Source organism: Plasmodium sp. gorilla clade G2 (genome assembly GCF_900097015.1).
Source record: "Plasmodium sp. gorilla clade G2 genome assembly, chromosome: 12".
Classification (NCBI taxonomy): Eukaryota; Apicomplexa; class Aconoidasida; order Haemosporida; family Plasmodiidae; genus Plasmodium; species Plasmodium adleri (nom. inval.).
This window is the reverse complement of record NC_041704.1, coordinates 1120748-1147750: the sequence shown is the minus strand read 5'-3', so window position 1 is coordinate 1147750 and position 27003 is coordinate 1120748. Positions and strand designations below refer to the sequence as shown.

Sequence of the window (27003 nt, the reverse complement as noted above, 5' to 3'; positions counted from 1 at the left end):
AAACAAATATATAAATATATATATTATGTTACATTATATTTTTGCAATGCAAATAATATATATATATATATATATATATATATATATATTTATTACATATGCCATATTAACATTATAACCATATATAATAAAATAATTTTAAAAATAATATTACACAAAAAAAAAAAAAAAAAAATATACTATATATTCATATTAACATATTCCATAATATTTTAGTATATGTGAGAACGTCTTATTTTATCAATCTAAATTTAAGAGCTTCATGCTTTCTCAATATACAATTTTCTTTGTTTTCTTCTAATCGTTTTTCAGCTTCTTCAAATAACTTTAATATATGTGGTGATAGCTTTTCTAAGTGTAATATTTCATCATATGTAAATAGTTCCAATAATGTATGACATTTGGCTTTGGATATAACTAAGCAAGGTGTTGTAATATTATTATTTTTTATGATACATTTTGTTTCCTTCATGTTTTTTACAGTACTCAAAAAATTATTTCTTAATTTTCCATTACATATAAATATTAATTTATCACTATCATCAGATAACTTTATAATATTACTTCTATCTTTTGGAGGATAGCTTATCGAAAGAATCTTTTTCCTTCCTCTTCTGTTTTTTATCCATGACCAGCCAGCCTTTTTGGAAAAATTTCTTACAAAAATGTTAAACATTTTTAGGTATATTCGCATAGAATATATAATAAATAAATATATATATATATATATATATATATATTATATTTCTTATTTTCTTTTATATAATTTTGTAATTTTATTACTTTATACTTTACATTGTATCAATATTGTAGCTATTTAAAAAAAAAAAAAATTATAAGGCTACAAAGGTTAGAACTAGCCAAAACATATATTATATATATGTGTATATTTTATTTATTAACATTCAGGTAAAAATATACATATTTTATTATAATTCATTAAAAAAAAAAAATATATATTTATGACCATACAGGTAAAAATATATTTTACTTATAACAAATATTTAAAAAAAAAAAAAAAAAAAAAAAAAATAGATATGTATAAGTTTATGTTAACATTAAAAAAAAAAAAAGCGAATAAGTAACGTGTACATAAAATTATGTTTATATATATAAACACATATATGTAAATACTAATAATATATATATATATATATGTATAATGTTTTAATAAAAATATAGGCATATAACATTTTTATCCATATTAAGAACGTTAAAAAAAATATTCGTTGGGCATTAGAAATCTCCACTTTCCTGTGGGAAGGTCATTCAAGTGTATATTTCCAATTCTAATTCTATGTAAAGATTTAATTTTAATATTTGAGAACATACACATTTTTCTTATAATTTTATGAAAACCTTGATAAATTTTAAATATCAATGTAAAATTATCTACATATTGAATATGACATTTATAAATTAATTTCCCATCAACATAAAAATGTTCTTTTAATAATTTCATATTTTCTTGTGTTATAATATTATAAGTTTTAATAACATATTCTTTTTCAATATTATATTTATATCTATATAATAAATAATTATTAGATAATGTATTTTGTGTAAAGATTAATAATCCACTAGAATTAGCATCTAGACGACCACATACATATAAATTGGGAACTTTTTCAATATCCACATTTTTATAAATAAAATAACTCATACATTTATGTTCTTCTTGAATATATTTATTTTCATTTCTTATTAAATTTCGAACTAGTAATTTTTTATAAGATTTATTATCATTAGAGATAGATAAATAATGTTTGGGTTTATTTAAAATAATCGTTATTTTATTTTTTAATAAATCCTTTCCTCTATTTGTTAATTCAATTTTATCTACACCTGAACAAATATCAACATTTTCATAAACTATTTTATCATTCACTTTAAATAAACCATTCTGAACATTATTATGAACAAAACGAGAACTACATATTCCATTATATGAACAATATTGATTTAATTTCATTTTTTCTTTCTTTGTATTTCTTTCTATATCTAATTTAAAATATTTACTATTATCTATATATATGTTTTTTAAATCATTATCAATATCCAACATTATATTATTGTTCGTTTGTAAAATATTACAAAGATCATCACTTTTATTATTTTTTTTTTCTTCACTTATAAAATTGTCATTGTTGTCTGTACTTATATTTGTATCTGGACTATCATATTGATTAATATCTTCATTTTTATTATCTTCTTCTTTAGGATAATTATTCTTTTTTTTTTTAATCCATTTTTTATATTCACCCATATATTGAACCTGAACATTTTTATTATTCAAAAGAATTTCATCATTATCATCATATTCTTCTTCTTCTACGTCTTCTTTTTTTTTTTTTTTTTTTTTTTCGTCATCTAACTTTTCATCTTCTTTTTCTTTCTTTTTATTTATTTTAATTTTTAATTTACTTCCATGGTTATCCCTCACATGAGACATATATGATAATAAATTATTTTCTTCTTTTTTTTTTAAGAATGGGGAAATATGATTTTCTTTTGATACATAATCATAGAATAATTTTTGTTTAAAGTCTATATGTTTTTTACATTCTTCTGATAAATTTAAATTATCACACTTTTCTTTACTATAGCTATGTTCTATAATTTCTTTTTTTATGTCATCACATATGTATCTATATATTTTTTCAAAAATAATTAAACTGTTGTTGTATTTTCTAATTCTCAACTGTATATTATGTGTTAATAAAAACATAAGACTTATATAGTGTATAATGAAGTCTAAATTTTATTATTTAAACAAAAAAATAAAATCAAATAAAATAAAAATAAATAATAATAATATAGTGTAATTTTTTATTAAATGGTTTATAATAATATTATTTTAATTCTTGTTTTTTTTTTTTTTTTTTTTTTTTTTTACTATTATTAAAAATAATAATATGATTATATTATATAAATATATTTTAATAAATGTTCTATTTTTATAAATAAAAAAAAAAAAAAAAAAATATAATATATATATAAATATATTATATTATTGTTTGTTTATTGAAAAATATAAATATAAAAAAATAACATATTATATGTATTATATATAACATGGTTACAATATTATATTATATATATATATATTATATTATATTATATTATATTATATAGTATCATGTTTACAATCCCCTGTTACTGTTACGTTTCTATTTATATCTATCTATTAAACCATATACTATATATGATGATGTTATTATATATATATATATATATATATTATATATAAATATTTTTATATATTTATAAAATAATGTATAAAAATTATTATACAATATATATATTTTTATTTTATTATATTTTAATATATTTTTGTTACCATTTAAATTTTCTGAACATCTTTTATAAATATACAAAATGACTAATGTATTTTTATAATAAGATTTTTTTAATTTTATAAATAAATATATAAATATATTATATATATAATATAATTATAAATAATATAATTATATTCTTAGATCCTTTTAAAGAAGGAATTTTTTTTTTTTTTTTTTTTTTTTTTTTTTTTTTTAAAAAAAAAGAATATGATATATATATAATATATATATAAATAATTATATAACAAAATGATTAAATTTAAGATTGGTAGAAGTAATAAAAAAAATGAAAAAAAAAGTAATATAGATAATAATGAGGAAGATATAAATAAAAAAGGATTAGATGATAATATATTAAATGATCAAGTTGTAACAGATTTGAATTCAGAAGAATTAAATGAAAAGAATTATATAAACGAAATATTAGATGAATCCAGTGAAGATGATGATAACATCATAAATTCTTCCTATGAAGAAAAAAAGAAAATAGAGAACAAGGAAGAAAATTATTATTATATTAATGATGCAATAAAAAGAAATTATCCATTAGAATATGAAGATAATAAAATATATCCAAAAGTATATTGTTATGAACCTACTAATTTTGAAAATTTTAAAAAAAAAATTAAAAATAAAAATGAGTTGAGGCATTATGAATGTTATTCATCTACTATGAATGAATTTTTTTATAAATATAATGAAAATTATTATGATGATATTTTAAAAAATGAAAGTTTTAAAAAATTTGCAGAAGAATTATGGTCCAATAGAAGTAATATTAAAACAGATCAACAATATCAAGATTTTTGTGTACAGCTAAGAAAAAAATATAAAATCAGTCCTTCAAAGCATCAAATAAGTGTCGCTTTACAACATCATTATTTACAATCATTAGATGATGATAAGAAGGATATGGAAAGTATAATACAACTACAAAAAAATAGTGATCATGTAGGTGACATAAAGGATAACGATCATATTATCAATACGGGAAACACAAATGATGTTGATAATACAAATGATGGTGATAACACAAATGATATTGATAACACAAATGATGGTGATAACACAAATGATATTGACAACACAAATGATGGTGATAACACAAATAATATGAACAATACCAATATCCATGATAGTAGTCATGTAGATGAAACAAACAACCTTAGCGAAGAGGATGAATTTATAATAAACAAAAAAGGGAAAGATGTAAAATTTGTGTTAGAAAATGTTAATAAAATGATAATTACGAAAGAAATGAAAAATTATAAAGATTTAGATAAAGAAAGTGTACATTTCTTACAAATTAATAAACGTAAAGGTGTTAGATCTAATAGTGGTGTTTTAGTTGTAACCATTATTACACATCCTCATAAATTTAGTTGCAAATATGATTGTCATTATTGTCCTAATGAACCCAACCAGCCACGTTCTTACTTATCTACAGAACCCGCTATATTAAGAGCTAACCAAAATAATTTTGATGTCATTTGCCAATTCTTTAATAGAACTACGACCTTAGTAAATAATGGACATGTAGCTGATAAAATTGAAGTACTAGTGTTAGGTGGGACGTGGAGTTGTTATGATATCGCTTACCAAGAAGAATTCATAAGAGATGTATATTATGCTGCTAATATATATCCTGTATTAAAAGATAGAAGAAAAAAATTAACCCTAAAAGAAGAACAAGAAATTAATGAAAAAAGTAATTGCAGAATTATAGGTTTAACCTTAGAAACAAGACCTGATCAAATTAATAAAGATGAATTATTAAGATTAAGGTATTATGGGTGTACTAGAGTTCAATTAGGTATTCAACATATAGATGATGTTATTTTAAAAAAAGTTAATAGACAATGTACTTTAAAAGATTGTATAAGAGCAATTTATTTATTAAAAGAAAATGGATTTAAAGTTGATATTCATCTAATGCCTGATCTACCATATTCTGATGTATATAAAGATATTCATATGTTTAAATATGTCTTAAGTTCAATAGATTTACAAGCTGATCAATGGAAAATTTATCCATGTGAAATCACACCATTTACAAAAATTGAAAAATGGTATAATAATAATGAATATAAACCATATTTTGAAACAAATAAAAATCTCCTAATTTCAGTAATTCTACTTGTTAAAAAATCCATACACCCATGGATTAGACTTAATCGTGTTATTAGAGATATTCCAAACCCTTCAATCATTGCTGGAAATAATATAACAAATATGAGACAACTTATAGCTCACGAAATGAATATAAGAAATATTTTCTGTCAATGTATTAGGTGTAAAGAAGTCAAAAATCAAGAAATCGAAAAAAAAAGTGATTCCATATTTTTAAGAATTTATAAATATCCAACACTTGGAGGAGACGAATACTTTATTACCTTCCAAGGCAAAAAAAAAGTTGTTAACCATCATGGAAAAAAAAATAAAAAAAATAAAAAAAGTAAAACATCAAAAAAAGATAGCCTTAATCAAAATTGTTATGAACAAATGAAGGAAAAAGATAACAATAAAAAATTAAAAAATAAAAATAACGACAATAATGACAATACTGACAATAATAATGATGATAATAATAACAATAATAATAATGATTACTATTCTGATTCTAATGGCCATCTTTCTTCAACATCAAACCTCTTGGAAAATATGGAATCCTTCTTTAATGAACATGAAACAAACAATAATGAAATCAAACATATACATCATACACAACATGAACAGTCAGGAGCTAGCCAAAATAATAAAAATTCTGAACAGTCAGGTGCTAGCCAAAATAATAAAAATTCTGAACAGTCAGGTGCTAATACAGAAAATGTTCACAATAGTAATATTTCAGAAAATAAGCTGGATACAGAAATTCCGGTAGATAACAACATATATGAAGATTATGATAATGAGTATTCTTTATTAGGATTTTTAAGATTACGATTACGAAAGAAAAATAACTATTGTGATGATCGACCGTTTAAATGTTTAGAAAATTCGGCTTTAATAAGAGAATTGCATGTATATGGGTCTTTATTAAAGCATGATGATTTTAAAGATGAGTTAAATTTTATTCAACATAAAGGGTTAGGAAAGTGTTTAGTGTTAGTAGCAGAAATAATATCATATTTTTACAATTACAGAAAAGTATCAATAATAGCAGGTGTCGGTACAAGGGAATATTATAAAAAGTTGGGATATACAAAAGAGGAAACATATGTGACCAAAATATTGAAACGAGAAGAAATATATAAAAATTATTTATTAAATATTGATAGAATAGGAAAGACAATATTAATACATGAATATAATTTAAAGCATTGTTTATATTTAATGCACAAAGAAATACCTGAACCAGAAAAGTATAAACGTACTGAAATAACAAATTTAAATACTTATATAAATGAAAATATACTTCATTCATCAGATATGAAAAAATATTTAGTTCATAAAAAAAAATGTACTACATCATCTATAAATGTTCAACGTTTATTAGAAACCGAAACAAATCAAATTGTTAATATCTTATGGAATCAATTTAATAAATGGTCCCTTGACTTTTTTATTAAAAATCGTTTAATTTTCAATGTATCAACAATTGTATTTTTTAGTTCAACCTTTTTATTTACTATCCAATTTTTTAAAAAGAGAAACGTTCATACGTAGCACATAAAAAAAATATAATAATATGTATATGTATATATATATATATGTATGTATATATATATTTGTATATTTTTATATATGTCGTATCTATTATACTACATGTGTTTGATTTTTGATTTTTTAAGTTTACATAATAATATTGTTTTATCCTACATATATAATATATATATTTTTAAACGTGTGCAAAGAAGGAATAAAAAAAAAAAAAAAAAATTTACATATATATATATATATAAATTTTTGAAATATTGAAAGCATATAATTATGATATATATTATTATTTTATTTTTTATATGGCAGAATATTCACACATATTATTATATATGTGTACATAACTTTCTTCATCTTTTTAAATAACATAAAATATTACCATATTTTTATAATATATAAAAATATTAAAAATTAAGTGGTATGATATTTTTAATATGGTATTATATAAAAAAATAAAAAATAAATAAAATAAATAAATTTATATATATATATATATATATGATGATATTTTTTTTATTTGAAAAATTATATTGACGTGAAAAATATATTCTGGTGCATGAATAAAATCGTAAATATATAAAAATATATATATATATATATATGTATATATGTATGTATTTAAAACAAAATGCATATTTTAATTATAAAAAACATGTTATAAATATTATATTTTTAACCATTAATAATTTATTTATTATTGTGTATCAATAAAAATAGACCATCGTTATATATATATATATATATTTATATATATATATATTCCTTTAAATTTTTACTTTTTCAATAATAAAAATTTTCTACATTTTTTATAATAATAAATTTTTCATCACTTTTTTTATTTAGTCGTACAGCAATGTTATATGTTTTTATATTAAATACACAAAATAATACTATGTTATATTTTCTATATAATATGTAACCAAAATTATATTTTTTATATTTTATCATTATTTTATTTTTTTTTCAATAATTAAAAGAATATAAATATTATTTTATATACAAAATTAAGATTTTGTAACAAAATATTTGGTTTTTTTTTTTTTTTTTTTTTTTTTCTGTCTCGATTAAAATAATAAATTATATATAATATTCAAATAGTTCTATTTATTATTTTTTCTTCTTTTTTAAAAAAGTAAGAATTTAAAAAAAATAAAATAAAAAAAAGAAAAAATTTACCATAATTTTTTACAACAATATATATATATAAATAATATATTGATAAATATTATTTATTATATAAATATATATATACTTATGATAATTGTTATATACATTTTTTTTATTTTACATTTATAAATATATATAATTATATTTTATAAAAAAAAAAAAAAAAAAAAAAAAATATATATATTTTTTACAATACTATAAAAAAAATAGATTATAATAAATGTACGTTGTTAATATAGAAAATTCATATAAAAAAAAAAAAAAAATATATATATATAATATAATATTATTATTATGTATTTATTTATATTATATATATTTAATATAAAATTAATAAAAAATTTTTATTTTATTTGATTATTATTATGTTAGATGTATAAATATAAATATCATTATATATTTATTATTTTAAAATAATAATACATCATATTTTTCTTTTATGTTATATGTATATACAATTAATAATATATAAAATTTTTGTTTTATTTTTTAAAAAAATAAGGGTCTTTAAAATATTACATATATATAATAATTATTATTATATGATTAAAAAATGAAACCTCCATAATTATATTATTAAATATATATATATATATATATTTAAACAAAACAGTAGTATATTTTATGTAGAGTTTTTTATTATATATTTCATTTGCTTTTTATATATAGTTTCTACAAAATTGTTTTTTTTTTATGTTTTATTTTAAAAGTATAAATTTTGTATATTTAATAAAATATATATTTATTATATATATAGTACAACAAGTGAATAAATAAATAAATATATATATATATATATATATATATATATATATATATATATATATATTTTAAATATAGAAAAGTACAATTTTGTATTTAAATAATTTTTTCCTTTTTACATATTTATTTTTAATTCTGTTTGATGTTGAAAAATTCTATTTTTACATTTTAATACAAAAAAAAATACATATATAACTTAATATTTTATATGTCGTCTTATTTATTTTTTTTTTTTATTTGTTGTTAGTTAACAATTTAATACATATGCTTTTTTTAATTTGTCTTTATTTTATTTATATAGATATATATATATATATTTTTTTTTTTATACTAATATAATATATATAGAAATTATACAATGAATTGAATATATATATAAAATAATATAAAATAAGCAACCACTTTTTTTAACCCCCATAATAAAAAAAAAATATATTTATATAATATAATTTATTTGTTTTGACCTATAACATTTCAATTTTTTTCTTTTTTTTTTTTTTTGTAATTTGATATAAATATATATATATATATAACAATATATATATATATATTTATTTATATTTATATTTATGTTTACATTTGTGTTGCATAACTTGATATTATAATTTTTTTTTTTTTTTTTTTTTTTTTGATATATAATTAAAATGGTTATCGACACAAAATCCGAGGATAGTAATATATCCAAAAAATATATATATGAAGAAGATGTAGAAAATATAAAAAATGATAATTCCACAACAAATGATAAAATAAATGATGAAGAAAATATTGTAGACATGAAAAAAGAAACGAATGAAAATATTTCACATTTAAATTATAATGAAGAATGTCCTAGTACCATAATAGAAAAAGGACATGATGTAATAACTCATAATGTACTTGAAGAAAAACATGATCAAGCTAATACAAATATTATTCTTCCTATTGATAAAGAATGTAATCATTCAAATAAAGATATATATCTCACCAGAAATGAAACCAGTATTCATAATATATCTGAAAATAGTTATCAACATGTTAAAGATCATATTTCTAATTTCAACATGGAAGAAGTAGAAAGTAGTGCTCAAGACGAAACCAATGAAGCCAAATCTGATGATAGCAAAATGAAAATAAAAATTCAAAATTTATTAAAACTAATAGGTCTACTCAAGGCTCAAATAAATCAAAAAGACCAGGAAATATATAAAATGGGTAACACGATTGGATTATAAACACACATATATAATATATATAATATATATAATATATATATATTATATATATATATATATATATATATATATATATAATAATATTAATACATATATGTTTTTTTTTTTTTTTTTTTTTTTTTTTACCTGCACTGTTCATAAAATATTTATATATATATATGCTTTTTCTTTTTTTTTACCTGCACTGTTCATAAAATATATATATATATATATATATTTTTTTTCCTTTAGAGGTTGATTTTAAATTAAGAAATGAAGAGAATGAGAAGAAAATATTTAAGCTAGAAGAAATAATAGAAGAGAACGAGAGCAATACTGAGAGAACCGAAGGGGATAATTTTATGATGAGCAAGATGAAAAGTATATTGATATCACAAAATGAAGAGATAGCTTCATTAAATGAGGAGTTGAAGAAAAAATCAAAAGAGATTTTTTATTTAAATGAGGAGAATATGACAAAGGATGAGAAATTAGTTGAGTTAAAAAAAGAAATAGAATCAAATTATATGCATTTAAGAGAATATAAAAATTTTCAAAATGAATTAGAGGTGGATGTAAATAATAAAATATATAGTGCTGAGAATTATGTGAATAGGACAAACCAGAGGTTGATAGAGAATAACATTGATATAAAAGAGAAAAAATTGAATATAGAGAAACAGAAAAGAATAATAAAAGAATTATATAATGAATTAAATAAGAAAGAAGAAAAAATATCAGAATTAAGAAGTATAATAGAAAGTATAGAATTAAATAATAGTCGAGATATAATTAAATATAAACAAAATAATATGGATTTAATAAATCGTTTAAGCTTAAATAATTCTTTAATGAATAGCCAAAAAATAGAAATAGAAAATATGCATATGAATTATAAACAGTTAGAAGAAGAATTAAAAAATAAAGATAATGAATTAAAAAAATTACATCAAAATTTATTATCCAAAGATGAAGAAAATAATAAAATGGTTCATGATATAAATAGATTAAAATTTGACATGGAAGTAAGAAATATAGATATTGATAATGTCAAAAAAAAAATTAAAAATGTTAAAAAAGAATATGCGATTAATTTAAAAAAACAAAAAGAAAGATATACTAATGTAATCAATGAAATATATAAAGAAAAAGATGAAATTATTAAAAACCATGTTGATGAACTAGCCAAACTTTCAAATCATTATAACGAAGTTGTCCTTGTCAATGAAAATATAAAAAATGAGGTAAAAAAAAAAAAAAATATATATATATATATATATATATATATATATTATTAATTCATATATATTTTATTATTTATTTATTTTTATTTTCACCTGTGTAGATGAACTTTTTGAATGATGAGATTCTTAAAAAGTCGTGTGAAATCGAAAAGCTGCAAGACAGACTATTAGACTACGAATCAAAATTGTTGATATACGAAAATAATAATGAAATAAAAATTTTAAAAAAAAATGAAGACCATTTAAGAAAATTATTAAGTAAACATATTCATAGAAATGAACAACTTTTAAATACTACTTTCTTACTACAAAAGTCTACCTTAGAAAATAATTCATTAGAAAAAAAAATTATAGAATTAAGAGCAAAAAGTTATAGAAAAGATCAAGAAATAAAAAAATTACAAGAAACAAAATCAATAAGGAAATCTCCAAGTAGTAATTGTAGTCATAATAGTCATGAATATTCAATAGATGTAAGTGATGATATGAATGAAGATAATTATAATTTAAAATATTATCATAATAATAGTATAGGTGATCATGAAAATTCAGTTTATACTTCGAAAAAATCTTATGATAAAAATAATACCATAGGATCTTTAGCAGATAGTGAAAAAAGAAGCCTTAAAATAAAAAATACAATCCCTCAGTCACATAATAATGAAGATCCAGTTCATCTTGCTTTATGTGAATATATAAACTGTTTTAAAAAAAATAACCTTTCTATTAATATTAATAAACTAGATGATAATACATATTTACTAAATGACAAAAAAGTTGTCATCAGTTTTATAAATGGTGACCTATATGTAGAAGATGACGCATGTCCTATTAAACTTCAAGACTATTTATTAAAAACAACAGTTAGATAAAATAAATAAATAAATATATATATATATGTATATATGTATGTATATTTTTTTATATGGGATGATTATCCCTTATATTAAAAACCTTCATGTGGATACATATATTTATATATATGTATCATTTTATTATTATTTTTTTTTTTTTCTTTTATATACAATAACTATATATTTAAACAAAAAAAAAAAAAAAAAAAAAAAAAAAAAAAAACTCTACACATTTGTAATAAATTAAAACTATTCAATAATATATATATATATTTTATCCTTTCGGATCGATTTTTTTTTTTTTATTCCATATTATTTATATCATTATTTTCATGTTTATGTCAAAAAGAAAATTAATTTTTTCAAAAAATAAAATATATATAAAGAATATATTATAATATATGTGGAGAGAATATCCAAAGAAGAACAATATTCCAAATAAAATAAAAAAAAAAAAAAATAAATAAATAAATAAATAAATACATACATACATATAAATATATTATTATATCTATTCAAATATTTTTTTTTCAAAAATAATTATTAAATGTATCCTTATCTACAAAAGATTCTATTTGATTCCATAAGTAATCACATGCTTCTGATGTAATTTCACTCTTATCCAGCTGGAATCTATGCCACATATCTGTTTCAGTATTTTTAGGGATTAAACAAACTTCTAGCTCATTCTCGTTGTCCTTTATTATTTTCAACCTGAACAGTTCTTCAATAAATAGGAATGTTTTCCTTAAAAAAAAAAAAAAAAATAAAAAATAAAAAAAAATAAATAAAAAAAAAAAATAAAAAAAAAAAAAAAAATAAATAAATACATACATACATACATACATACATACATATAACATATATCTTTTATCTTTTATCATTTATCATTTTATTTTTTTTTGGAAGGAGCCTACTTGTATCTCTTCGACATAATCATCGTCTTTAACTTGACTGCGTCAGTATATTCTTGCAACTTGTCTATCTTATATTTCACCTTATTCAATAACATGTTTTTTATCTCATATGTATTTTTCAATAAATTTTTCTTTTCATCAATTTCATAAAATAGTGTCAATTTTTTTTCTCCATTTTCATCATTGGAATCACAAAAAATGGATTCACACTCTTTTAATTTTTGACATGTAAGTTCATATTCTTTATTAACCATATTCCGTTTATCTTGAACGACTTTTTTTTTGTCATAAAGAATTTGTTGAATATCCTGTATATTAGTATTCACCTCATTCGATACGTTTAATATTTCATTTATACATTCATTTTCACTAGTAAAATCTAAACAATAATTATTAAGGTTCATAACATTTTTATATAAATTATTCATATCATTTTCTTCATTATTATATTTTGTAATATTATGAATCATATTCTGAAAATATAAATATTCATTGTCATTATTTTTATAATTATCTAAATTATATCTCTTTGTTCTTAATACGGATTTATTTAAATATCCATTTTTATGTGTCATATTATTCATATCATTATTATAAGTGTTATTAAAAAAATAAGTACCACCCTCTTCGATCATCTGTCTTTTTTGATAATCAGATTCTCCATATTTATTAATATATGATTCATCATAATAATTATCACTATATAATAAATTCTTATCTATACTATACATATTTTTATTTAAATTTATGTCCTTTATCATATTATTATCATCATCATAATGATAATTATTATGATGATCATCATTATTATTATTATCATCATTATTATCATCATTATTATTATCATCATTCTTATTATCATTATTATTATTATTATCATCATTATTATTCTCATTATTTGTACTATAAAAATTGATCTGATTTGAGGCGTTCTTAAAATCCATACCATTAGAATTTATCAGCATATTATTTATTCCACATCCTCCTTTTTTTTCTGAATCCATCAAGACAACACTTGCACGACCTATTCCTTTTTCGCTTTCCACATCATTTTTTATTAAACAGCTAAACTTTTTCTTAGACATATTAGACAACATAGACGCATTCGATATATCTTTTTTTTTTAAATTGTTCCTATTCATATTTGCATTTACATTAAATATACTTGATCTCCTATTATTATTATTATTATTATTATCTTCATTTAAACCGTCAGCACTATATATATTTAAAACATCTCTATTATTAATATAATCTCTGCTGTTCATCAAAAATTTATCACTGTTAGTATCGCTTATATAATGTGGTATATTGCTATGATGACTTCTTACCATAGAGCTATGATGACTATATAAAACTTTATTACTACTACTACTACTAATATTAATATTATTATTATTGTTAATATTATTAATATTAATATTATTATTATTGTTTGTATTATTATTAATTTCATTGTTTAGGGGGGGGATTGGCTTATACGATTTCATAATTTTCTCATTTTTATATGTGCTCATATTACCATTCAATACTGCTCCTTTCTCAAGGTAATGACTGTTACTCATCATCATTTTTTTTTTGATACTCATATTATTATTAACTATATCATTTATATCATAATATGTATCAGCTGGAACAGCAAGAGAAAGAGCAGGGTCTTCTTTAATATGACTAAAACGAACACTACTGTAACTAATATTCATATTATTATTATTGTTCATATTATTATTGTTCATATTATTATTGTTCATATTATTATTATTGTTCATATTATTATTATTGTTCATATTATTATTGTTCATATTATTATATTTTAAGCGCTCAAAATTTGTATAATTCCTTCCAAGCGAATTTGAATTAAACGTGTCATTCTTTACACTCATACTTATTCTTGGATAAGATCTATTTAACATTATATCTTCATCATCCCTTTTATTAAATGGGAGAATATTATTATTTATTTCTTTTTTATTAATATTCTGATTATGAAATGATATATCTATATCTTTATTATTATTAACCTTCAAATTATGTATATTATTATTTATCTTATTATAATCATTCCAATTGTCATTACAATCGTCATTATCTTTCTCCATCTGTGTTGTGTCTTTTATATTATAAGACATATTCATATCTCCAAAATTATCATAATTATTATATTCCTCGTCATTCATATTTTTATCCAAGTAATAATTTTTACCTACAAACTTCTTGTTACCTGCAACCATTTCATTCATGTCATTGTCATCCATATTTCTAGAATTATCTATGACATCATATTTTCTTTTAATAGGAGATGAATACGTGTACACAAGATTTTCTGAGCTCATTATATTATCTTTATCAAATTCGTTACTACGAAAAGTTTTACACACATTATATGATTTATTAGGATACTTATTTTTATTATTGCCTTGGAATTTGTTATAAACATTGGTCATTTTTATATTACTACTATTATTATGATGAATACTATTACTACTACTAACAATATTGATATTATTATTATTATTTTCATACTTGTTCGTAAGATTCTCATCGTTCACATTTTGGTCCTCATTATTTTTACTCGTAATTAATTGATCCTTTTTCATTTGAGATATTAATCTATTAGAAGATGAAATGACAGGTGGATTTCTCATATTATCAACTATAATATGTTTTCTTGTATTCATGAAATCATTTTTTTTTTCTTCATTATTGTATCCATTATAATTGGATCTGTTCAGGTGAAACGGGGCTATTTTATTTGAATGAATATTTGTTTGAATATTTGGTTGAACATTTGTTTGAATATTTGATTGAACATTTGTTTGAACATTCGATTGAATATTCGATTGAATATTCGATTGAACATTTGATATATTTTTCATATCCCCTTTTAAATTACTATTCAAATTATTTTTCAAAGTACTTTTTAGAGGGTACTTAAATGAATTATTAATATTTCCTTTATTTTTTATATTCGAATTTTTCATTATTCCATTTTTATGTGTCAACTGCGTGCTCTGTACATTCGCAATATTTTTGCTATAAGTATTATTCACATTAGTTTTATATTTGTTTATGAATTTCACTCCCTTATTTTCATTATTAGCAAATTCAGTAGTTTTAAATTTAGATTTTGTATATACTGGATTCATATCTTTAACATGTATATATTAGTGTGCGTGTTGTGTGGCTAGGTAGGAAGATAGTCAAATATCTCTTTTTTAAAAATATTGGATGCATTAAGATATTACATAAATATATATACATATATATTATTTTTTTCTGAGGAATAACACTAAAAAAATGCAAGATCACAATTAAAAAATATATATATTATATATATATTATATATATATTTTACTTTTTATAAGCTATGAGAAAAAGAATTAATGTATATTGCATTGACAAGTAAACACATATAAAATATCATATATATATATATATATATATATATTTTTTTTATGTGTATAATTATATGAGTCTACTATATTTTGGTAACTTCAAATAAAATCATAAACATTTAATATAAATTTTTAAATAAATAAATAAACATTTATATTGTGTAAATATAATGTTTGATTATATGATAATTCTCTTCATAATAAAGTATTAATAATTACATAAAAAGATATATTTGTATTTAAAGAAATTTTACCAAATACAAAAAAATAAATATATTACTATGTATATATATATATATATATATATATATATAATATATTGTATATTATAATATATTATTCTTTTATTTTTTTATTTATTTGTTTATTTATTTATTTTTTTTTTTTTTACTTGTCTTTATAATATTCATTACAAAAAATAAATATTAATAATAAATTAACAGAATTAATGAACTCTAAATGTAAATATTTATGATACATATAAAATATATATATATATATATATATATATATGTGAATATTTTATTTATTTTTTTTTATGATATTATATAGCTAAATTATGAAAGAGGAGAAATATTATAATTATTTGAAGAAAAAAAAAAAAAAAAAAAAAAAAAAAAAAAAAAATTATGAACAATTCATGTAAAAATAATAATATATGATATATGATATATATATATATATATATATATATGTATAAATAAATAAACATAAATATAAATAAATATATATATATGACATATGTATTAATATATTTCTTTCTTACTACTAATAGAATATATTACATATATTACATATATATTTTATTTATATGTATTTATTTTTTTTTTTTTTTCCTCCTTTTCACTTTCGTGTGCAATATTAGATAAACTGATCATAGCATTTTTATTTTTGAAACATATACATAAGATTCCATTTATATATATATATATCTAAAAGAATATAACAAAAATAATAAAATAATAAAATCAAAAAGAATGGAAATAAATGGTATCATCATAAAAAAGAAAAAAAAAAAAAAAAAAAAAAAAAAAAGGGTAAAATAATTCTTCATATAAATGCACATACAAGATAAAAGTGTTAAAATTGGTAATGTTTTTTTTTTTTTTTTTTTTTTTTTTTTTTGGTATCCTTCTATATATATGAAATATATGAAAGGGGATATATGAACACGCAAAAAAAAAAAAAAAAAAATATATATATATATATTATTATTTTTATATATTATATTATACATATTTTATTTTCCAAATGTATTTATATTTTTATAAAACATTAAAATAGAAGTTTCCATATTCCTGTTGAATTTATTTTTTGTAATATTTTTTCTTTTTCAAATAATATGGAAAATAGTTATAAGACAACTATAACATATGAGAAATTATATTATTATGAATTTTTTTTACCCAAAGAACGGAGAATATATATATATATATATATATATAATATATATATATAATACATACATATATATATATATTATTGTATATAAAATAAAAGGTAGAACAATATTATTGTTCATATATATAAATGGACATTGTTATATATATTATTGCTTTTTATATTTTTAATCTTGTGAAAAAATAAAATTTTAACTTTTCACCTTTTGAATTATATTAAAGGTTAATATATATATATATATATTTATTTATTTAAAAAAATATTTGTCCCATTTTATACAATTCATTATTTTCTTTTATGTTCTTAAAAGTAATAACTATAAATAACATTTTTGTAATAATATATATTACATGTCTCTTTAAAATAATAGTAAAAAGGGCATATATATCAACATCCTCTCATTTGTTTATATATAATAAATATATATATATAATATATATATGTTATATATATTTGTGTTTGGAAAATATATGTGTATATAATGGAATATTTTTAAACTTTTTAATATATTAAAACTCTTAAAAGAAGAAAAAAAAAGGAAATATATTAAAACATCTTAATGGAATTATATTTTATTTATTTTATATGTAAAAATTTATAAATTTTTTTTTTTTCTCATTATCAAAATATATACACGTATAATATATATGTATAATATATATATATATATATATTATAATTTTTTTTTTTAAGACATATACATAAAAATTTATAAAGACACTATTTTTTTAACTTTTTTTTTTTTTTTTTTTGTATATATAGAAATAAAACATATAAAGCAGAAATATTGAAAGAAAGGAAAAAAAAAAAAAAAAAAGAGAAATATTACACAAATAAAAATAAAGTAAGGAGATTATTATAACATGACCCATAATATAGTAAGGTCATACCTCAAGGGGAATATATATATATATATAAAATAAAAATATTAATAAATAAATAAATATATATAAATAATACATATATTTTTATATGTACACATTTTATTTTATTTTAATTATATCATTTTTAAAAGCCATGAGAATATATATATTATATATATTTAGAAATTATTATTGCATTTCTTATTAACTCAATAAATCTCTTGATTTCTTATTTTAAGAAATAAAATGAAATACACATGAAAACATGCATTAAAATAAAAAATTATATATATTAATATATGAATATATGATAAATAATAAAATATATTTATTTATATATTATATATATGTGTATTTTTCATTTCGAACTATTCCTTCTTATTCTGTAAATAAGAAATAATATAATAATAATAAATAAATAAAAATATATATATATATATATATTTAAAATTAGTAAGATATAGCTAATGAGAAAAACCTTGTGATAATGAGAAAGATATATATATATTATATATATATGTGTACACATTTTATTTTCATTCATATATCATTAAAAAAAACCTAAAAAGAAAACTTAAGATATTAAAAAGTATAAAACCGAACCATAAGTGTTTTAAGTATTATTACAAATAAAATGATTATTAAAAAAAATTGAATAATAAGTGTTTTTATTATTCACAGAAAAAAAAAAAAAAAAAAAAAATGAAAAGGATAAATTATTTTTAAAGATATATATATTATATATACATATAAATATTTATGCATATATATATATTTATAATATATTTATAATATATTTATAATATATTTATAATATTTATAATATATGTGTGTATGATGAATGATCTCTTGTTACCTTTTAAAGGAGATAGTAAAACTAGTAAAAAAAGAAAAAAAAAAAAAGTTGATATTAAAAGTAAAAAGGGATATAAATTGTATTTATTACTCTTAATGAATAGGAAAAGGAAATATGAATATTATAATGTATATGTGTATGATATAATTAGTTTAGATAAGAAAAAAAATAATAATAATAAAATACAAGAAAGATATTTATTATCATTAGAGAAAATGAAAGAAAATATCTTAAAAAATAAAAGAAAAATAAAAGAATATAAAATAAAAAAAAAATATATTCCAACAAATAATATTGTAAGGAAATATATTAATAAATATCCATATTATTATATAAAAAAATATTATAAGAATTATGATTATGAAGTCTTATTAACATTGTTCAATATTCAACATGCATTATACATATTTTTATCACATATATTAAAATATTATAATATGTATCACATTAATGAGAAGAAACAAGTTGATGAAAACGAAAAAAAAAAAAAAAAAAAAAATGAACAAGAAAAAATAATTTTATCATCTAGTAGCAAGGTTTATAAAAATCATAAATTATTTCTAGGGGTACAAAAAAAATTATATAATAATTATTTTTATGATAATAATTTGATGATACCATATTATGCAGATATAAAATTTAGAAATAATATATGTTCTGTGAATCCTAATAATAATAATATTATTATTATAATAAAATTAAATAAATTGTTTGATGATATAAATGTTATTAAATATAAGTGTCTTTTTTTTTATGATAACAAAAAGTCTTATTATGAGATCCTAAACCATAAGGAGACGAGCAAAAATAAAAAAAAAAAAAAAATAAAAAATAATAATAATAATAAAAAAAAAAAATATATATATTTATATATATATAATTATATTAAAAATGTGCCGTTTTATATATATGATAAAATAAAAAGAAGAGATCCGAATATGATCCTTAATAATTTTTTGTATTTGTCTCTATATGCAAGGAAATATTTTCCTCATAAAAATACTTATTTCAGTAAGGAAAAAAATAATAATAATATAATAATAAATTATATTAGCATAAATAATGAACACAACTGTGATGATGATTTTATATTTTATAAAAACTTTTATGATAATAATAATAATTTGTTATATAAAAGTAAAACGTGTAAAATGAAATATCGTAATTATATAAATAGTGTAGTCACACAGAAAAAGTTCAGAATGGTGCAAAAAAAACTCATATCAAAAGGATGTAATAATAAAATGATAAAAATGAAGGGAAAAGATATAACCTCATTCTTTGATAAAGTATATTTTTATTTATATAATAAAGATACATATATAAATATTAATAAAAATATTTATTATATACTTCAATTTTTATCTAAAGATTATATATTTTTTTATGGAATAGTAAGAGCTCTATCTTCTTGTAATTATAAATATTATATTCATATTTATAAAAAGGAAAATATCTCAAACATATTTTTATTCAACAAAGATAATGATATATTCAATATGTATGATATATATAATGTGAATTATATTTTTGAAGTTTATAAAAATATTTATCCTTTTATCAATCTGTCTAATAAATATTTGACTTGTTTTTTGAATGAACAAAGGATAATCTTTCCTTTACATAATATAAAGTTATTCTTACAACAAGAAATTATTAATAAAAAAGTTTATATATCATCGAGTTTATATGATATATTATATAAAAATTTGATACGTGCTAAAAATATTTTTTCTTTAGTTCACAAGAATAAGGATGAGAATAAAAAAAGAAAAAAAAATGAGCAGAATTTTGTAAGGAAATATAATAAAAATGAGGCAACAATGGGGTGTAATAATATGTGTGATGATAATATGTGTGATAATAATATATGTGATAATAATATGTGTGATAATAATATGTGTGATAATAATATATATCATAATTATACTTGTGATAATTATACGTGTGATAATAATATATATCATAATTATACTTGTAATAATTCTGTCAATTATCATGATGAAGATACATTTAGCAAGGCATGTAAAACAAAAAAAAGAAAGAAAACGAATTATATAGGATATAGCTCATGCGACGAAGAGGAATGTCTTATTTCTGAAGAGAAAAAAAGAGTGACAAGAATTTGTCCATATATAACTTATATGAATGATAGAATTATGAACTGCTACATGTCAGAAGCAATTTTTGAAAAGAAAACTCTAGAAATGGAATTATCTATTTTAAACAAGGGTGAGAAAAAAAGGAAAAGTATTATAAGAAATGACAAAGAAGATGGTATTGTAATAAATACACAAAATAATGAAGAGAATATATTGAATGAAAGTCTTAGAAATAATAAGAACAAAAAAAATAGCAATAATAATGATAGAATTTTTGATGATGATATGTCAAGTGACCTATGCAATAAAGAAGATATACAAAACATTTGTACAAATAAAGAAAAGAAAGTTTTAATGAAAAAAACAATGGAAGGAGTATTATGTGATGAGTTGCCACAAGATTGTATAGATAATATGTTAAGAACTACATGCAGTATAAGTATTCCAGGGTTATATGAAAAAGAAATTAAAGATGATTCTAGAGAGAATATGATTACTAGATCGAATATATATAATGAAAATAAAATTAATAACAAATCTTATAATAAAAATGAATATGATGATAATTTGTATGATGATAATTTGTATGATGATAATTTGTATGATGATAGTTTGTATGATTATAATTCATATGATGAAAATACATTATATGAGAATAATTGTAATGATAATTATATTAATAGTTCTAATAATCATGATAACTCGGTTGATGACACTTCACATGGTATCTCAGAAAATGATAATAATATGAATGATATGAATAATATGAATGATATGAATAATATGAATAATATGAATGATATAAATAATATGCATAATATAAATAGTGATAATGTCAATTACAATTGTATAGTGAGAGATGAAGAGGATTTGACAAAAAAATGTAATAAGTCCATTGAAAATGATAGTAATATAAAACATGGTAATAATAAATGTAATAAAAATATTCATTGTGATAAAAAGAATAACATTTTTGAAGAATGTTGTAAAGAGAAAATAAATAGTGGTGAATTAGAAGTAGAAGTGATGGAGAGACATAGTAATATATTAATTAATAGAGGTATAAAAACGAAAAAATGTGTAGATTATTCTTTATATAATACATATGCAAAATCCTCATTTTTACAATGTGCTGAACAAGCAGATAATCATTTTATAGGTAATTATTTAGATAGATATAGTGATGAGAATTATTATCATTTAAGACAAAAGATAAAACTATGTTTATTAAGAACTTTTTCTAATTTAAAGACAACAAGAGAAACATGTGTTTTACATTTTACTAATTTAATTTTTGATTTATATATAAGTCGATTTAATTCTAAAGAAGAAATAATTGAAAGTATAATTGATGATATAGTAACTGAAGAAAAACAATTTTCTGATGTTATGATTCAATTATTAAAAGAATATTATCCAAAAATATATAATGATTTTATATATAAAGAACAATTAAAAAATAAATATAAAATTTTATATCAAGAATTAAAAGATTCATGTGATTTAATATATCATTTTATAGCTATTATTTGTTTATTCATATCTCAAAAATATTATAATTATAGATTAATATCTATAGATTTAATAGCTAGAACATATTGTAAAAGTCATTTAGAAGGGTTAAAAAAAGTATATTCATATGATAATGTATTAATTAAAGATGCATCTCCAGATTATTATTCAGCTACACAATATTTAGATAAAACATTTTCATCATATAGTGTAAATAAAAATTTCGCTTTAGAAGTAGAAATATGTATTCTTAAAAAATTAAATTATGATTTATCAATCCCAACACCATATAGTTTATTAGATAGTTTATTAAAAGCAAATGAAAATCTTAATTTTTTAAAAACACGTAATGATTATAATTCAACAGAAGGAGAAATATTATTAAGAATAGCAAGTATAGATAATACATTCTTAAAATATAAATCTTCAACGTTATCAATGGCTATATATGAAATACTTAACTTTAATATATGTAAAGATAAAATGCAAAAGGAACTTTTTATTTTTTCACAATATAAAAATTATTATGATCTAAATACTAATATGGATTATACTCCTCAAAATGAAATAAAAAATAAAAATCAATATATTCCTCACAATCAAAATGGAAATGATTTTTTTAATAACAGAAGGAATATATATTCTGAACAGAAATATTATGATGACATACATGATAATAAAAATAAGAATAGTGGTGATAATAATAAAAATAGTGGTGATAATAAAAAATTTGGTGATAATAATAATAAAAATAGTGGTGATAATAATAAAAATAGTGGTGATAATAATAAAAATAGTGGTGATAATAATAATAATAATAATAATAATTGTGGTGATAATGACAGAATAAAACAAATACAAAATAAATATTCCTCTTCAGGCATTTTAGAAAGTGAAAGAAAAGAAAAAGAAAAAAAAAATGAATTAAAAATATTAAAAAGACAAGCAAGAAGTCTAGTTATTGCTGAAGAAGAAGATCGATTTATAACAGCATCTAAATATATAAATGAAAAAAATAAAATCTTTAAATTAATAAAAAATATTATCATATATCTATGTTCACTTATAAAAAAAAAAATTCCAAAATCTTATTATAAATGTGATTATGATTTTAGTGATAAATTGAATAATTATATAAAGCGATTTCAAAAAGGAAAACAAAATTATATAAATAAAATAGCTCATCAAAGCAAAGATAATAATAATAATAATAAAAAAAATAATTATAGTAATAATAATAATAAAAATAATTATAGTAATAATAATAATAATGATTATAATAAATACATCATTAAGAATGAATGTAAGGAGGATAATACCTATTGTAATAAAAAAAAAAGAAAATTTCAACACATTCATTCATCCATGGACACAAATTATACAACAGATATTAAACAAAATAATATGAATACAAAAAAAAACACACTAAAAATAGAAAAGAACAACATAAATGAAAATAATAAAACTAGTTATCGCAATAATAAAAAGATAAATACAAATAAAGAAGAATTTTCACACAAACAAGAAAAAAACATAAAAATTATAAAACAAGTAGACACAAATAAAATTATTCAAAAAAATTTAGATAACACATTCAAAAAAAATAATAATAAATTAAATAAGAAACCAGAACAGAATGATAAAGTATTTTATGAAACCAAAAAGAAAATTTTTAAACGTTTCAAAAAATATATGAAGAAATTAATCAAAACGAAATATGACGATATACCAATAAAATATTGTACATCTTATATATTACAAGGAAAACAATTAAAGATATATATAAAAAAAAAAGATCATCATGATATTCATATGAAGAGTAATAATATAAATAATATAAATAATATAAATAATAATCACAATAATAATCATAATAATAATCATAATAATAATAATCCCTGTTGTATCAATAAAATGGATACACAAAATAAAACAAAAAATAATTATATCATAGGTTCAAGAACTAAATCCACAGATGAACATCTTATTTATTATTATAATTATATCAGTAAATTAAGAAATAGACTAATTAAAGGATTGAAATATTTCCTATTAAGAGTTAATAAAATAAAGAAAAAAAAAGTGTGCTTACATATTATCAACTTGAATTATTTAATCAATAAACAAAAAAAAAACAAAAAAAAAAATATCAAGAAAAAAAAAACACTAGTCAAAAATATGTCTTTCTATAAACAACTCATTAAAGAAATAAAAATTTTATTTCTATGGATATATAAATTAACAAATATTGAAATCAGACCACTCATACATTTTAAGGATTTAAAACATATCACAGTTATAAAAAAATATGAAAAAAATTATTCACACTATATTATGAACAAGTTTAATAACTCACACAATCCAAAAAATCATTTATATAATATAAAAAATAATAATAATAATCATGAGAATCCTACTGTTGGGAATCAATCGAATGAACAAGAAAAAACAATAAAACATGTCAGAAAAAAAAAGAAAGTGAAAAAAAATGTGATAAAAAATGTGGAAAAAAGTGTGAAAAAAAATGTAAAAAATAATTGCAAGAAAAAAAATTCCAAAAAATGTTCAGATGTTATTACTTTAAATACATCAAAAGATAAAGAACCTTTTAAAAAGGATATGAAAAATATAAAAAAAAAAGGAAGAACCAAAATGAATGAAGAATATATAGAAGAAGTAATTAAATGTATTTCATGGGATGATAAAACATTCTATCCTTTTGTGAGACACAACACTTTAATTAATACATATCAAAAGAGTTGTGAAAAAAAAGAAGGAGAAAAAAGTCATTCGGTATATGAAAATAAAGGTAACAATAAAAAAATATAATTTTATAAATGAAAAAAAAATGGGTATATATAAACATGTACATAAAAAATATATATATATATATATATTTATATATTTATTTATATTTATTTATATTTATTCATAATATTGTTATCCTTTCAATGTATAGATAATAAGAAAGACTTAATGCAGGGGGAAGGCGAAAAAAATGGGGGTAATAAAAATAAGGCAATTTTTTTTGAACAACATAAGAGTAGAAGCAACAATAAAAATATAGACAATATACCTGATACAGATGAGATAGTAAATAAAAAAATAAATAATATAAATAATATGGAAAAGACGAAAGGAGAAGAAAATAAAAGTACATATGAAAGTATAGATGGATATACATCTCAATATGAAAATTTATATACAAATAATATAAATCCTAATAAATATAAGAACGAGTGTAATTATCAATGTAATTATGAATGTAATTATGAATGTAATTATGAATATAATAATGATAATTATTCTATAAGGAAAAAAGAATATGAATCATCCTTAGAAAAAATGAAAAACACTTTTGATGATGATACTCTTCAGAATAATACTCCTGTTCTTTCAGCATCTGATTTAAAAAAAAATATAGATAAAATAAAAAATACAGATTGGATTACTATAAATGACCCACAAGTAGATGAATGTGCTAAAGAATTAATGGAATGTTTTTTAAAGTGGAAAAATAAAAATTATATTTCTAAAAATTGGACATTTAATGAGTATCCTAATTGTAAAGATTATTATTTCTCATTAGTATTTGGAGATTTAAAATCATCTGAAACACTTAAAGGAATAATAGAAATGATACATATGAAATATAATCATCTGTTAAATATATATAAAGAAATTAATACACAGAATTATATATTATAGTATTAATGAGAAGCATAAATGAATAAACACA

At 18.6% G+C, this 27003-nt stretch overlaps 6 protein-coding genes across 6 annotated transcripts; 3 read left to right on the top strand and 3 right to left on the bottom strand.

The window, feature by feature from the left end:
• Nucleotides 1-232: 232 nt before the first annotated feature.
• Nucleotides 233-676, bottom strand: PADL01_1228600 (conserved Plasmodium protein, unknown function; the record flags this gene model as incomplete). Its single annotated transcript, XM_028683250.1, has 1 exon — nt 233-676. One exon carries the CDS (start codon nt 674-676, stop codon nt 233-235), a length of 444 nt encoding a protein of 147 aa, XP_028539446.1.
• A 537-nt stretch (nt 677-1213) lies between these two features.
• PADL01_1228500 (RNA pseudouridylate synthase,putative) lies at nt 1214-2728 on the bottom strand (the record flags this gene model as incomplete). The annotated part of the gene is made up of 1 exon (XM_028683249.1): nt 1214-2728. The coding sequence occupies one exon, from the start codon at nt 2726-2728 to the stop codon at nt 1214-1216; it is 1515 nt and encodes a 504-aa protein (XP_028539445.1).
• Nucleotides 2729-3590: 862 nt separating this feature from the next.
• On the top strand, nt 3591-7007 carry PADL01_1228400 (histone S-adenosyl methyltransferase, putative; the record flags this gene model as incomplete). The annotated part of the gene is made up of 1 exon (XM_028683247.1): nt 3591-7007. One exon carries the CDS (start codon nt 3591-3593, stop codon nt 7005-7007), a length of 3417 nt encoding a protein of 1138 aa, XP_028539444.1.
• A 2564-nt stretch (nt 7008-9571) lies between these two features.
• PADL01_1228300 (conserved Plasmodium protein, unknown function) lies at nt 9572-12236 on the top strand (the record flags this gene model as incomplete). The annotated part of the gene is made up of 3 exons (XM_028683246.1): nt 9572-10121; nt 10373-11364; nt 11466-12236. The coding sequence occupies 3 exons, from the start codon at nt 9572-9574 to the stop codon at nt 12234-12236; spliced, it is 2313 nt and encodes a 770-aa protein (XP_028539443.1).
• Nucleotides 12237-12748: 512 nt separating this feature from the next.
• Nucleotides 12749-16281, bottom strand: PADL01_1228200 (cyclin related protein, putative; the record flags this gene model as incomplete). Its single annotated transcript, XM_028683245.1, has 2 exons — nt 12749-12965; nt 13136-16281. 2 exons carry the CDS (start codon nt 16279-16281, stop codon nt 12749-12751), a joined length of 3363 nt encoding a protein of 1120 aa, XP_028539442.1.
• A 3347-nt stretch (nt 16282-19628) lies between these two features.
• On the top strand, nt 19629-26972 carry PADL01_1228100 (cyclin; the record flags this gene model as incomplete). The annotated part of the gene is made up of 2 exons (XM_028683244.1): nt 19629-26073; nt 26224-26972. 2 exons carry the CDS (start codon nt 19629-19631, stop codon nt 26970-26972), a joined length of 7194 nt encoding a protein of 2397 aa, XP_028539441.1.
• Nucleotides 26973-27003: the final 31 nt, after the last annotated feature.